Here is a 16,352-nt window from a genome sequence, read left to right as displayed (position 1 = left end):
GGCCCCCTTCACACACACACGTTTTTCACTGACTTGATAAAGGTGCGTATATCCCTCCGTGTGCTGTGATTTGGGCACATGTGTGATATCCGTGTGCTATGCGTGATAATACACGGGAGATCAAGCTCTTATACTCACCTGTCCCCGATACTGCTGTCCGTGGTGCTGAAGTCTCCTACGATGCTGTGTCCGGCCACCGCTGTCTCCCCACTGCTGTTATTTCTGGGTCGGCTGTGTATTGCATATGCATGAGCATAATTAGCCAGCCTGGAAGCAGGAGACAGCAGCGGCTGAAGACAGCATCGCTGGATACGGTGAGTTTAAAAAGCTTTTTATTTTAAATGTCCGTAATTTTTCTGGTACCACTGTGTTGTCCGTGCAACATTAGTGATGCCAGAGAAAAACGGACGAAAAATCACTGATGTGTGCGCAGACCCATTGATTATAATGGGTCTGCATATGTCCATGATTCTGGTACATTTAAAAATGGCAACATATGTACCAGAATTACTGACATGTGAAGGGGGCCTAAATTCCGTCTCAACCCGTTGAACCAAACATCCACTGGTTCACTCATCTGTAGTCAGGGTCTCTGCCACTGCATCATGCTGCTCTCAGAGATAGGAGCAAAATCCTGGTGACAGATTCCATTTAACCCCTTAATGACCGTGGGCAGTAATGTTACATCCCTGTGGTCATAGTGTTAATCCCCACCTACTGCTGCGGGCTGCAGGCGGGGATCCGTGCACATGTCAGCTGATTTGTATAGCTGACATGTGTGCCTTGCAGGTACGAGTGGAATCACTATCCACCCGTACCTGTTAACCCCTTAAATGGCGCTGTCAAGATGTGACAGCTCCATGTTAATGGCGATAGCGGTAGATCTGTACTCACAGGCCGCCACCGGAAGTCACGTGACGTGATCACGTAGATCCGGAGGTTATCATTGTAGCACAGGGTCATGTGAGGTCCTGTAAGAAACAGCCGAGTACTGACTGTTAAAAGAGATGATCATTTCTCCTGAGGGAAGCTTCTCTGATCGGGAGAAATGAATGAGCGATCAGATTGCTAATCCTTATAGCCCCTTAGGGGAATTAGTAAAATAAAAAAAAAGTTTACGGAAAAGTTTTAAAAATTTAAAAACCGTGAAAGTTCAAATCACACTCTTTTCGCCTCATTGAAAATTAAAGGGTTAAAAAAATAAAACAGATACACACATTTGGTATCGTTGCGTTCAGAAATGCCCGATCTATCAACATATAAAATCAATTAATGTGATCGGTAAATGGCGTAGCGTAAGATAAATTCCAAATGTCAAAATTATGTATTTTGGTCGCTGCATATTTTGCGCAAAATGCAATAACAGAAAATCAAAAAGTAGCATATGCACAAAAATGGTACGGTTAAAAATGACAGCCCGAGACGCAAAATATAAGCTATCAGTGAGCCATAGATCCTGAAAAATGAGAACACTATATGGGTTGCGGAAAATGGCGCAAAACGTACGCCACTTTTTTCGGACAAACTTCTGATTTTTTTAACCCCTTAGATAAAAATAAACCTATTCATGTTTGGTGTCTTCAAACTCACACGACCTCAGGCATCACAGCGATTCATCAGTTTTACCATATAGTGAACAGAGTGAATAAAATATCTCAAAAACAATAGTACAATTGCACTTTTTTTACAATTTTTCCGCATTTGAATTTTTTTTGCCATTTTCCAGTACATGATATGGTAAAACTCATGGTTTCATTAAAAGTAGAGCTTGTTTCGCAAAAAACAAGCCCTCACATGACCAGATTGACTGAAAAATAAAATAGTTATGTCTCTTGGAAGAAGAATGGCGAGAAAAAAAAAAATGGAAAGTGCAAAATCGTGAAGACGTTAAGATTACACTTTTATCATTTATATCATCCATTGTTTGGTTTCTCTAAGTGTAAGTAATAAAGTAAATTTTAGTAAAACCATAAGTCTAAACTATCCCGGACTTAGATCTCCATATTGTGCTCCTTGATGAGACATTCCAGTTTGGAGGGTCTGTCTCTGCTGCCTGGTTGTCATATTTCATTCTTATGATCTTATAAGCAGGCAGAGCCTCGATAAACAATCAGGCACCATTTCTGGTGACTTCGCTCCTATGACTGATAGTGGGACAGTACAGTCAGTATTATTCTATGAGCGGACAAAATACGGCACCTTCTTTCTTTCCTTTCTTTTCTTTCCTTTCTTTCCTTTCCTTTCTGTCCCTTCAGCTCAATCTCCCGCCATGGTAACTTGATGGATGAATGCTCTGTAGGAAGATCTTCTGCAAGTCTAGATAGGTCCACCAGGGTCTTCTCTGCTGTTATCTTGATTGTATCAACCCATCGGGTTGTTGGTCTTCTTCTTCACCTTGTTCCTTCTATTCTTCTGATTATGATGTCCTTCCCCAGTGATTGCTCTCTTCATATGATGTGTCCAAAGTAGGCAAGTCCTAGCTTGGAGATCCTTGCTTTGAGTGACACGTCTGGCTTGATTTGTTCCAAAATTGATGTGTTGCTTTTAGCTGATAAATAAAATGCATATAATGGAGTGACATGTACAGGTCTTCCGAACACTGATACTATTTCTCCCAGCTTTGTTCTGGACCTCCAGAGAAGAAGGACAAGGAATCCTCTGATTTTTAGGTTTTGAAATGATAAGTTGTCTCTTCTGCTGGATTTCTTCATTAATTTGGCTATTTCCCAAAACTGTGTAGATGATAGCAGCAGCAGATTGTGCAATGTAATGAAGTATAGAGTAAATGCTGAGGTATGTTAATAATGGAGTGGAATAGGTGTCATGTCCACACAGTAAGGATTAGTATCTAGGCACCTGACCTCGGTAGTGCTGGAACCGTCCATGTATGTTGGGCAGTTGCTAGGAGTGTTACCCGGGTGTGTATAAGACGTGATGTACATAGTCACCAGGGTAAACAAATCGGACATGGGTTGTCATCACATCCTTCTAAAGTGTCTTTCGCACTATGTACCAGCACTTCACTTACAGGAAGACACAGCAACGTCTATTGTTACATTAGCTGTGTCTCCAAGTATATTGAGATGTACTTAAGCTTTACACGCTTTACACGCTGCGACATCGCTAGCGTTTGCACCCGCCCCTGTCATTTGTGCGTCACGGGCAAATCGCTGCCCGTGGCGGACAAAATTGCTAGTACCCGTCACACATACTTAACTTCCTAACGACGTCACTATGGCCGGCGAACAACCTCTTTTCTTAGGGGGCGGTTCGTGCGGCGTCACAGCGACATCACACGGTAGGCGGCCAATAGAAGCAGAGGGGCGGAGAGCAGCCACATGAAAGACAAGCCCACCTCGTTGCCGGAGGACGCAGGTACGGTGTTGTTCGTCGTTCCTGGGGTGTCACATGTAGCGATGTGTGCTGCCTCAGGAACGACGAACAACCTGCGTCCAAAATCAGCAACGATATTTGGGAAATGAACGACGTGCAACAATCAACGATTTAGTAAGTATTTTGCATCGTTAGCGGTCGCTCGTATGTGTCACACGCAACGACTTCGCTAACGAGGCCAGATGTGCGTCACGAATTCTGTGACCCCAACGACATCTCGTTAGCGATGTCGTTGCGTGTAAAGCAGCCTTTAGCTTACAAAATTCAGCCAGAATCTTAAGGTTCATCTGTCAGGACAATTTTACTCCTGTGAGTAGTGATGTGGCTGGACTAGTCCTAGCCCAAAAGTAAAAATATAATCTTTTTCACAGTAGTCAAATATATCAGTTATGAGAAATGAAGCTTTGAAGCTACATGCAAATTATTCTGGAGCGCGCTGGGGCATCCGTGCACTCTGGGTACTCTGACATCCTCTCATTGCATTTCCAGGCTAATTTGTGTCAAAGTTTCATTTCTCAGCACTGGCACACTGGATTACTAGAACACAGGTGGCATGTTTAGTTTTTGTAGTAGGACTTGCACTTCTATTCTACTAGTTTTAGTCCTAAAATCATCCAGACAGGTTCCTTTTAGAACTGTTACTAAGCTTTAAAGGGAATTTGTCATCCTTCCCAAGCCGTCTATATGGTTATACAGGTCATAGAAAGGTGAATAAAATGATACCTTGTTATCTGATCCGATGTCTTACTCCAGAGTAATCCACATTTTTTCTTAATCTGTAAATGATTTGTGAAGATCCATGGGCTGTACACTGATCTCCCTGGGAATCCGCCTCTAGAGATATTTTAATAAAAATAAAAGAGCAACAGAACAATAGAACTTTGTCTTCCTACAAACACATTAGCAGCTGCAGCTCTCACAGCTCTGCTGTATTGTAGCAATATTGTATCACTGTCTGCCTGTGAGATGGAGGCTGAAGCTGAGAGGAGCCTGCTGATGTGTCAGTTATAATCACACAGCTCTGCAGTGAGATCAGGAGAGCAGAGGGCGGCCATCACACATGACATTGGTAACACTCCCTTTTATTAGAAATAATCTCTGGAGGCAGATTCTCATACAGATCAGTGTCCGCACATAGCCTGGAGCAGCTCATTTACATATAAGAAAAATGTGGATAGCTGTGGAATACGACATTGGAGCGCAGATATCAAGGTATCCTTTTATTCAGCTCCCTATGACCTACATGTTCATATAGACGGCTCACGAGAGTTGATCCTACTGTACTGACAGATTCCTAGTAGGAACACAAGTAAATGGTTATATTATGCTTCATAGTATAGCACAATCATTAAAGGGAATGTTTCGGACTTTAAGAGGAGGATTTTATGGTTTTCTGTCTTCCTGTGGTTTGCTTAAATAGAATGTGCCCCCAGGTTTTTGCTACCCCATTTGAGAATAGCATCTTGTAGAGCAAGATACCCTGATTTCAGTGATGTGTTACTTACTTGTGTTAGGGTGAATGCTCTGTAATGTTCACCAGTTTCCTGCTCCTGACGTAATTAGTTTTTAACAAGTGAATGCTTGAAAGGATAACATCAGACACACACAGTAGGATGTGAATCTTTACTCGATCAGAGGTTGGCCCAAGACAGAGATTTATTCCAGCAAAAACATGGACTTATATAAACTAGGAAAAGGGGCATGGTCGGCTCCACAGTAGGCATACTCGGATGTGTTCATTAGTCAGTGGGTTGGTCCATGGGTTGACAAATGGGCGGATTTGGGATGCTGGTGGGTGGGTCTATGATGTCATCAGGACGGTCCATGGTGACACTGGTGGGCGGGTCTATAATGTAATTGGGGCGGATCCATGGTGACACTGGTGGGTGGGTCTATGATGTCATTGGGGTGGATCCATGCTGATACTGGTGGGCGGGTCTATGATGTAATTGGGGCGGATCCATGGTGATACTGGTGGGCGGGTCTATGATGTCATCAGGGCGGTCCATGGTGACACTGGTAGGCGGGTTTATGATGTAATTGGGGCGGATCCATGGTGATACTGGTGGGCGGGTCTATGATCTCATCGGAGGCCATCTTGCCTTGTGTGTGTGTCAGAAAACTGACTTATGTATGGAAAATTGACTTCATTGGACATACTTCCCACAATCCCCTATGTCAAGAGGTTAATGGAAAGGCCCACCTCAACACTTGGATGCTTGCTGTGGTTTTCAAACAAACTCTGTTTTATCTGTGCAAATCTATTACTTCTCTGAATGCTGATTGGCAGCTTTCCACCCACATATATTGTACACAGAAAGCTGCCAATCAGTGGTGGGGCGGGGTTATACAGTGATCATTGAAATGGATTACTTCATGGCAGAAGGTTTACTCTAATGATAATTTCCTGCTGGTAAAACAGTGATTTTATCAAAGCTTCAGAAAGCAGCCCAATAAGTGACACATTGCTGGAATCAGGGTCTCTGCCACTTTGTTATGCTGCTATCAAATTAGGTGGTAAAACCTTAGTGAGTGGTTCCCATTAAGATGGTTGTGTAGGCCTTTTTATTGATGGTCTACCCTTAGGCGGGCTTTACACGTTGCGACATCGCTACCGATATATCGTCTGGGTCACATCGTTAGTAGCGACATCGCAATGTGTAAATCCTAGATGCGACGATGAACGAGCGCAAAAGCGTAAAAAATCGCTGATCTATGTCACGTCGTTCATTTCCATAATGTCGCTCCTGCTGCAGATACGATGTTGTTTGTCGCTCCTGCAGCACCACACATCGCTGTGTGGGAAACCGCAAGAACGACAAACATCTCCTTACCTGCGTCCACCGGCAATGCGGAAGGGATGAGGTGGCCGCTTCTATTGGCTGGCCGCTTAGTGTCGTCGCGGTGACATTGCTGTGACGCTGAACGCACCTCCCCCTTGAAGGAGGGATTGTTCGGCGGTCACAGCGACGTCGCCGACCAGGTATGTGGATGCTGAATCTGCTGTAGTGATAATGTTCGCTACGGCAGCAATCACCACATATTGCATTTACGACGGGTGCGGGTGCTATCACGCTCGACATCGCTAGCAATTGCTAGCGATGTCGCAGCATGTAAAGCCCGCCTTAGGATAGGACATCAATATCAGATCAGTGGGGGCGGCACCTCATCGATCAACAGTTCTAGGTTTTGGTGGTAGCCGGCAGTGATCAGTTGTGGAGCAGAATTACACAGCTCCATCAACTGTTTAGTGGGCACAGGTTGGTACTGGACATTCACTTCTATTCAAATGAATACAGGTGGATCTGCAATACCCACTGCGGCCATTGTATTGTATTGTTGATGGAGCTGTGTAGCATTCATTTTATTAGCAGGAGACTAATTTATTACAATTTGGCATGTGAAGTGTAGTCCAACCACTCCCCCAGCACTGATTAGCAGCTCTCTGTCACTATACAATGTATACAGAAAGCAGTGATGTAGGTGGGTTATACACAGCTCAAGAAATGAGGCGAGCCCTCGGTAATCTAATCTGATCAGCAGACATGAGAAGCTAATAGGTGTGGTTGTATAGCGATTTAAAGGGCCGTGGCAGGGATCATGCTGTTTTCCTCCGCCATTGGGAGCCTTGTGATAGAAAAAAAAAAGTTTATTTGAATAAAGACTCCCCCACACTTTGTCGTTCACCAATTTACTACTTCAAAATAAATCCTGAAAGTGCCGACGTAATCCAAAGAGTAATGTTGCATGACATCCATCTATTCCTATGAAGCTTCTTGCGGCCGCCACGTTGAGTCCTCGGAGGCTGTAGGAAATGGTCTTTTAGTCAGCGCCGGGGGTGCAATTACAGCTGCCGCTCAATATAACCTCCCTGTTTGATGAAGCAAAACACGCGGCTGGGTCTGCGGCTGGCAACAGTGATAGTTATTTGAATTGACACACGTCTGCATGATGAATACTTGTGCTTGGAGGTGATGTCCCAATAAGATGTTATAGCATGGATTTTCTCTGGCTCAGTAATTTTCTGATGATTTTGGGGTACGGACTCAATCCATCCTTGTATACATAGGAGGAGCAGCTGATAGGTCTTTGGCTTTGTGATAGTTTTTAGTTTCTATGGTAACGAATGTTACATCACATGAAAGCCTTATGTGTCAAAATGTTGTGTTTGTTGCTTATGGCAACAGTGTTCTATGCACGTGAGAAAACAAAATGGCGGAGTCTAATGTGATTGTGATAGTGGGTTGTGTATCATTTTGTGTAGGTTTGTATTTTAGGTGTGGTGCTCTGTCCATTCTATGTATTATTTGTCCTGTTTGCAGGGTTATAAGCCCCTGCAGTGCTTCTGTCCCTAGGTCTGAGGGAGGGGGGCCTGGTATCTGCCCAAACTCTCTGTTTACCTGGGAGATTATTCATTCTGGCTGAGAAAGACCAGAGAGGAGGAGTAAGGTTGATCCTCTGAGGGAGAAGCTGACACCCCAGAGAGACTGTGAGAAACCCCAATTTCACTGAAAAAGGAGTGTCCCTTTTAGTCAATATCCAACTTTTTGACAAGTTTAAAGATATGACAAGGGTAATACCAAGGCCAGGTATCCATCCACAGACAGCTGTTTCGGGGTATTTCCCCTCATCAGTGTGGAGTAGGATTCTGGCCAGGTGGGAACAATGCCTAGTAGACCAACAAAATAATCACTGATCTCGGGGAGACCAGCCAGAGAAAACACTGCCGGCAGCCAGCAAGGGCGCTCAACACAGTGAAATTCCAGGTACATTGCCCCCTGGGAAATATGCAAATCAAAAAAGTCTGTGAAGCCTCTGTTAGGAGTCTCAACACAGAAACCAGCCAGATATCCCTCCGGGAAGGACCCAGCCAAGGAGTGGCTCTTTTTAGGAGACCACCATAACCACCATATTAAGTGGCCCTTTTAGTCAATATCCAACTTTTTGACAAGTTTAAAGATATGACAAGGGTAATAACAAGGCCAGGTATTCATCCACAGACAGCTGTGGATGGATACCCTTGTCATATCTTTAAACTTGTCAAAAAGTTGGATATTGACTAAAAGGGCCACTTAATATGGTGGTTATGGTGGTCTCCTAAAAAGAGCCACTTCTTGGCTGGGTCCTTCCTGGAGGGACATCTGGCTGGTTTCTGTGTTGAGACTCCTAACAGAGGCTCCACAAACTTTTTTGATTTGCATATTTCCCAGGGGGCAATGTACCTGGAATTTCATTGCGTTGAGCGCCCTTGCTGGCTGCCGGCAGTGTTTTCTCTGGCTGGTCTCCCCGAGATCAGTGATTGTTTTGTCTTGTTGGTCTACTAGGCATTGCTCCCACCTGGGCAGAATGCTACTCCACACTGATGAGGGGCAATACCCCGAAACAGCTGTCTGTGGAAGGATACCTTTCCTTGGTATTACCCTTGTCATATCTTTAAACTTATCAAAAAGTTGGATATTGATTAAAAGGGCCACTTAATATGATGGTTATAGTGGTCTCCTAAAAAGAGCCACTCCTTGGCTCGGTCCTTCCCGGAGGGATATCTGGCTGGTTTCTGTGTTGAGACTCCTAACAGAGGCTCCACGGACTTTTTTGATTTGCATATTTCCCAGGGGGCAATGTACCTGGAATTTCACTGTGTTGAGTGCCCTTGCTGGCTGCCGGCAATGTTTTCTCTGGCTGGTCTCCCCGAGATCAGTGATTGTTTTGCTCTGTTGATTGTGTGATATGGGAGAAGAACCCCGTGACAGCGATATTCACAGCAACTGAGAGCAGAGGAGTGATAAAATTCTTGTTTCTGCAAGGAAAGTCCGCAAAGGATATTCATGGTGATATGTCGCAGACATTGAGGGATCAATGCCCTTCATATTCCACAGTTAAGAACTGGGTTGACAAATTTCAAACGGGCCACTTCAGCACCAATGATGAGGAACGTCCTGGACGACCGAGAGTGGTTGTTGTTCCGGAGATCGTCAATGCTCTGCATAACCTCATACTGGAGAATTGACGAATTTCAGCTAAAGCAATAGCAGACATCATGGGGATTTACCGTGAACATGTTTGTGTCATTTTCCATGAACATGTGGACATGAGGAAGCTATCTGCAAAGTGGGTCCCCAAATGTTTGACAACAGATCAGAGAAGCATGCAAGTGAAAACTTCCTGGTCTATTTGTCAGCGTTTCTGGACTGATGAGAACTTCCTGGATCGACTGGTCACTATGGATGATCCTGGATTTATTTGTATGACACTGAAAACAAGGAGCAGTCAAAAGAGTGGAGGCACAGTAGTTCTCCTCATCCAAAGAAGATCAAGGTGCAAAAATCAGCCACTAAGGTGATTGTGTCTGTGTTCTGGGATAAGGATGGGGTTCTGCTAGTGGACTACCTTCAAAAGGGTTCCACCATCAATGCAAGGTATTACATTGAACTTTTGGACCAATTAAAGGCCAAAAGGCGCAGCAAGCTGTCCAAAGGAATCTTGTTCCTGCAAGACAACGCCTCCACTCACACTGCACAAGTGACCACAGCAAAACTGGCAGAGCTGGGCTTCCAGCTGGTTGACCACCCACCTTATTCACCAGATCTAGCTCCCTCCAGCTATCATCTGTTTCCAAACCTTAAGAAACACCTCAAGAGTATCAAATTTCACATAATTTCTGATGTCATGGCTGCTACGGATGCCTGGTTTGAAGCACAACCGAAATCCTTCTTTTTGCTAGGCTTACAGAACTTAGAATACTGATGTAGGAACTTAGAACTGTGGTGACATCAGTGGAGAGTATGTGGAGTAAATGTAAAGTTTCATCATCCTATCTCATTTTTTTCTGGGTAAAGCCAAAGACGTATCAGCAGCCCCTCGTATCTACTTTTTTTTTCAAGCATCTACTATACTTATGGATTACCTTTTGAATACCTTTTTCTAATTTACCACTTGGATTCATTCACTGTGAATATCATTTTTCCTGCCTTTTTTAATTTTTGAATTTTTACAGTTTATATTTTTTATTTTAGACAAGAATTCTTTCTCGTGGGTGGTTTTGGTCAAAATTCATTTGACTTTATGTTCACTTGTACTTTTTATTTTTTCTCACCATTTTTTTTTCATTTGAATTGTATTATCTTGGCTTTTCATCTAATGCCAATTTATTGCACATGGACTTTGTCCATAGTTAATAATGGTTTTCCATACGGGGTGATTTGTAATAATGTTTTTCCCACTGTTTGCCCTTTTTTGTGTGGTTCCTTTTTAGGTTTTAGTGTCTTCTTCAATAAAGATTCAATTGTTTAATATGGTTAAAATGGTGTTTTGTGGCATCTACTCAATATGTTTGTAGGCTCAATATACTGAGCAGTGACTGAAACCACGGTGGCCACATGGCTTCAGAGCGCTATTAACCTGCAGACATGCGGTAAATCTGCAGGCTATCAGCATTCTGAGGCCATATGGACACCGCATTGAGACCCCAACTGCGGTAGGAAATTATCTTGTAGCCAGTCCCGGGGCTCAGTTGCAGTCAATACTGAGCCTTGACTGAAACCGTGGTGGCCACACGGCTTCTGAACACTGTTAATCTGCAGATATGGCGTATCTCTGCAGGCTATCAGCGTTCTACGTCTGTGTGGCCACTGTGTTGAGACCTCGGCTGTGGTAGGAAATAGTGCCAGGCCGCAATTACACTCACTATATACTGAGCTGTGACTGAAATTGTGGTGGCCACATGGCTTCTGAACACTATTAACCTGCAGAAATGGGGTAAATCTGCAGGCTATCGGCGTTCTGAGACCGTGCGGCCACCACTCCGAATCGTCAGCTAATAGGCTTGAGTCACATGTATTACAGCCAATATTGTGCAGTCCTGGTCTTAATGTAGGAATAGTCTCAACCACAGATATCCCTTTTAATTAGCCTCCATACTTGTCTCAGCCAAGAAAGGCAAAGATGGGAGTAATCCTTTAGGACGATAACTAATGTATATTTTTCTGTGCAGTTGTAAGATTAATATCTGCCAGACTAACATTGTCCAGTAGAGGTCGCCATAAGCTTTGTCTTCTGTAACAGACCTGTAATCTCAAGTAGCCAGGTTCATTTCCATACTGCAGTGTAGAGCGCTGGTCGCGTGCTACTTCATATGTCTTAAAGAGGTATTCACACTAGTACAGTTATATTTACGGGATTGGCCATAAATATATACCAGATGATGGTCCCATAGAGAAGACCCACGTCTTTCAGGTAAACGCTGCTATTAGTGGAGAGGAGGTTGAAATTCACATTCATTTGTATGGGTATTTTGTCCATATTTTTAACCTGTCCTGTAAATATACCAGAAATGTATGAGATGGGAATACCCCTTTAAGTATTAATGCTTAATGCACCAAAATTAATCTTAAGTAAATATTGCTAACTTGTAATTAGTCAATTGCGTAACGTACTTCCACTACTCTGACAGAATAGCAAAGGCTGCAGCCAGTCATAGGTCACTGATCAACTGCAGTGGTCAACTAACATAGCATTATCAAGTGACCACCGAGAATACAGTGCAGCCATTGGCAGATCCAGGAAGTAATTATGCAGGTTTTAATTTTATGATGGACTGTAGATCATTCATGTATGGGTCTGAAGCTGCTCAACTTCTACCTGAGTCGTCTAATGATAAGTAGCTCATGCTTTTCCCCCAGTGTGTCCGCCATGTGTCTAATATAGTTGTTTAGTGGGGTTGATGAATAGCTCATCCCATCTGTTCCTTCTTTAGGGTCCAGCACTAGGGATACCTGGGGTCAGGTATCCGGCTCGGCGCATAGTTGCGGAACCTATCTAGGGACCAGCAGTAGGTTCAGTCAGGGGTCACCATCCTCCCTCTCCCTATACACAGGGTTTCCTTTCCCTTTCACTGTGCGCTTGGTACTTCCCCGTACCTATCGTGACACCACAGTGTCATCACAAGCAGGGGCGTAACTACCGTGGTCGCAGAGGTCGCAACTGCGACCGGGCCCGGCAGCTTAGGGGCTCGCTCTGCAGTGCAGATCAGCAAGCAGCTCCTTTTAGTGAGAGGAGCCGCGCTGATCTGGCATAGACCACGCGGCCGCTATATGACCCGTTGCCGCCGCCGCTGACATGAGGCCCCCCTGTCCGTTGTCAGCGGCGGCACTGGGCCCCCTCACCTGTCATCACGCACAGCAACAATAAAGAAGCGTGGAGCGGCCTGTGCAGCTCCACGCTCCTTCATTCTCCCTCCGTGCCTGCGCGGTGACGTCACTCTTGTGCGTCCGCTGTGCTCAGACTCAGAGCACAGAGCGCAGGGCAGGAGGACGCCGATCGCAGCTGCAGGAGAACAGAGGAGAGATGACGAAGCAGCGGGGGAACGAGGACACGTGAGGACAGCAGTGGGGGAACGAGGAGAGAGGTTTAAAACTTGTTTGTTTTTTGTTTGTTTATTTTTTTTAAAAAAATCAGTGCGTACCCGGGGGCCAGGGGGGATGCATGGGGGTCTGCCAGCAGTATACATGAAGCATGGGGGGGCTGCCAGCAGTATACATGGAGCATGGGGGGCTGCCAGCAGTATACATGGAGCATGGGAGCATGGGGGGGCTGACAGCAGTATACATGGAGCATGGGGGGCTGGGCTGACAGCAGTATACATGGAGCATAGGGGGGCTGCCAGCAGTATACATTGAGGATAGGGGGGCTGCCAGCAGTATACATGGAGCATGGGGGGCTGCAGCAGTATACATGGAGCATGGGGGGCTGCAGCAGTATACATGGAGCATGAGGGGCTGCCAGCAGTATACATGGAGCATGGGGGGGCTGCCAGCAGTATACATGGAGCATGGGGGGCTGACAGCAGTATACATGGAGCATGGGGGGCTGCCAGCAGTATACATGGAGCATGGGGGGGCTGCCAGCAGTATACATGGAGCATGGGGGGCTGCCAGCAGTATACATGGAGCATGGGGGAGCTGCCAGCAGTATACATGGAGCATGGGGGGGGGGGCTGCCAGCATTATACATGGAGCATGGGGGGCTGGCTGCATTATACATGGAGCATGGGGGGGCTTGCATTATACATGGAGCGTGTGGGGGCTTGCATTATACATGGAGCGTGGGGGGGCTTGCATTATGTGGGGGGGCTTGCATTATACATGCAGCATGGGGGCCTAGCTGCTCTATACATGGGGGGCTGGCTGCATCATACATGGAGGCCTGGGGTGAAATTATAATATATGGAGGACTATGGGGCGCAGTATAATACATGGAGAACTATGGGAAATGCATTATAATACATGGAGGACTATGGAGCTGCATTCTAATATATGAAGGATTATGTGGGACCCTTTATACTATATGGAAGGCTATGCGGGGGCCATTATAGTATTTGGGAAAACTATATACAAGGGGGGACAAAGATACAAGTAGGGGATGGGAACGTTTTGTGCTGAGGGAAAAGGGCTCTTTCCCTCAGCACCCAGCTTTCCCATGCTCTGCTATACATCTCTCAGCACCCAGCTTTCCCATGCTCTGATATGAGAAAGCTGGGTGCTGAGGGAAAGATGTATAGCAGAGCATGGGGAAGCTGGGTGCTGAGGGAAAGAGCCAAGTGTCAGTGTCATTATCCTGTACCCTAAGTGTTGGTGTACGTAGAGGGGGGCCCAGGTCCAAACTTTGCACCGGGGCCCATCAAACTCTAGTTACGCCACTGATCACAAGGTAATGATAGCGGCCCAGTATCATTAGTGAAGCTGCTCTCTCCCGGCTCGCGGGTCTGACTTTCAGAGTATGACATGTTTTATTCTAGAAATTGAATGGTTGAATTGATACATGTAAGTGTTAAAGGGAACTTGTCACAAGATTTTTCTCTTTAAACTAAAAGAATCCCCTTCTGCAGCTCCTGGGCTGCATTCTATGAAGGTGCACCTTGGCCCTGACTCCCCTTCCAGACCCTAAAAATAACTTTATAAAACTTGGCCGTTAGGTATGCTAATTACCTGTGTTGACCAGATTGTCGGGCTCATTTTCTGCTCCTTTCCCCCCCATGCACAGCGCTGACCTCACCAGCGCCATGCTCATACCCGCCCATATAATCTTGCGCCTGCGCATTTAGCTCACCGGCGCGAGCAAGGGCAGCTATGTTTTCTACTCTGCCCGAGATATGGCAGAGCGAACTGCGCCTGCGCGAGACGACCTAACTGCACAGGCATGAGATTTGAAAATGCGACGAGGAGGATGACGGAGGGCGTCATCCCGAAAATTAAGAAAGGAGGACGGCGATCAGCGGCAGGAGGGGGGAAAGGAGCAGAAAATGAGCCCGTCCATCTGGCCAACACAGTTAATTAGCATACCTAAGAGCCAAGTTTTATAAAGTTAATTTTGGGGTCTAAAAGGGGAGTCAGGGCCAAGGTGCACCTTCATAGAATGCAGCCCAGGAGCTGCAGAAGGGGATTCTTTTAGTTTAATAGGGAAAAATCTGGTGACAGGTTCCCTTTAATATTCTAGCAAGATAATCACCAGGAACTAGAGACAGTAAATGTATTGTATGGATTATTTCATCTGGACAGTCGCTTCGATATGTGCTATCTGTAAAGTGCAATCTGTAATCCCGAGTAAAGTGTTTATAGATAATGAGCCTTTGTAATAATAATTGTATGTTGTTTTTTTGTTTTGTTTTTTTACAGGCGTCACCGATGTCCCCACATGCCAACTAAAATTTTTGATAAATCTGGGCAGCCTTGCGTTTTGACGGAATATGTGGAAAAATACCCTCAGTATGATAACATCCAACCCCCAAACAGCATGAAACCGAAGCAGGAATACCAGGGAAACCGCGGAAAGATGGAAGGAATAACAACCTTTAAGTAAACGTGTTTAATTATATTACCAGTGTTACTTACTTTACACCCTGCCCTTATTGGAGGTTTCACTATTAGAACATAGGCTCATATTCATTAGAATTTAGCATTTTGTATGCCAGACTTAATGAGGGGCGTAGGAATAAGATGCGTCAAATTCATTAAGAAGTGCACGCCACTTAATGAATTTAACACATCTTGTAAGTGGTGCGTGCCTCACCAGAAATATTACTTTAGGCAGAGACTAAAGTAACATTTCCAGTGTAATGTATGCCGCCACTATTGAAGAATTGGATATTTGGGTGTAGCCATTCCCCGACTCCTCCTCACACTGTTGCAACATTGCCTAAAACTGATGTGAAAATGACAAGAGTTGCAAAATATTGGTTAAAAGGTGCATTGCGCAATTTTTTTAAACTTTCAAAGCATTTTCTGGCAGTTTTCTGGCATAAACACTTTGATGGATCAGACCTATAATTTCCAACACAAACTTGTAGATTTATCTGAATGTAACAGTTTAGTAAATTCAGTTGCCCAACTATGTGAGTATCCTAGAATTACTACACTATGTTACTATATCTGCTCATTTATGATACAAATATTCTGTCCCTACTACAGTAAAGCAGTACTGAAAACCAATTTAAAACCAACTGTTTCTGGCTCCCAGTGTTTTGTTCATGCCTGTGAGTCCTTTATGCATAAGTGTGGTTCTCCTACTCTTTAAATTAATGGCATAACAGTTTCTTAAAATGGGGAAATCTCTGCCTCCTGCCACTTCACTGCCTTTTCACTTCCTAACACAACGTGCCAGTTTCCATTAGAACGTTATAAGGTAGCGCATACTGGTCATTGGGCTCCATAAGTATAATAGCGTTTACTATCCACTGCTAGCTCAGACGCAGTTAACACTCTGCAGTCGCTTTATTACCTCCCGATATACTGCAGCATGTAAGAACTCTGACAGAGGGAGATCCCTCACTCTGTCACTCCATTGTCTCCCTGCAACATGATCCCATGGAGCTAATGGTTTCATATGGAAGCCTAACAATGGAGGCAAAATTTATTAGGCTGCCTGTCAATATAACACTGGAAAACTGGATAATACGCTGCGTACTA

At 44.9% G+C, this 16,352-nt stretch overlaps 1 protein-coding gene across 1 annotated transcript in view; it reads left to right on the top strand.

Moving 5' to 3' along the window:
• SAXO2 (stabilizer of axonemal microtubules 2) overlaps nt 1-16,352 on the top strand; it is a 53,014-nt gene that overhangs the window by 32,590 nt on the left and 4,072 nt on the right. Inside the window, exon 2 of the mRNA XM_075342772.1 lies at nt 15,063-15,242. Coding sequence (XP_075198887.1) covers nt 15,063-15,242 — 180 coding nt within the window. The remainder of the gene's footprint in view (nt 1-15,062; nt 15,243-16,352) is intronic.

Source organism: Anomaloglossus baeobatrachus, chromosome 4, assembly GCF_048569485.1.
Source record: "Anomaloglossus baeobatrachus isolate aAnoBae1 chromosome 4, aAnoBae1.hap1, whole genome shotgun sequence".
Classification (NCBI taxonomy): Eukaryota; Metazoa; Chordata; class Amphibia; order Anura; family Aromobatidae; genus Anomaloglossus; species Anomaloglossus baeobatrachus.
The sequence above is the reverse complement of the archived record's forward strand: the minus strand, read 5'-3'. Positions and strand labels throughout refer to the sequence as shown.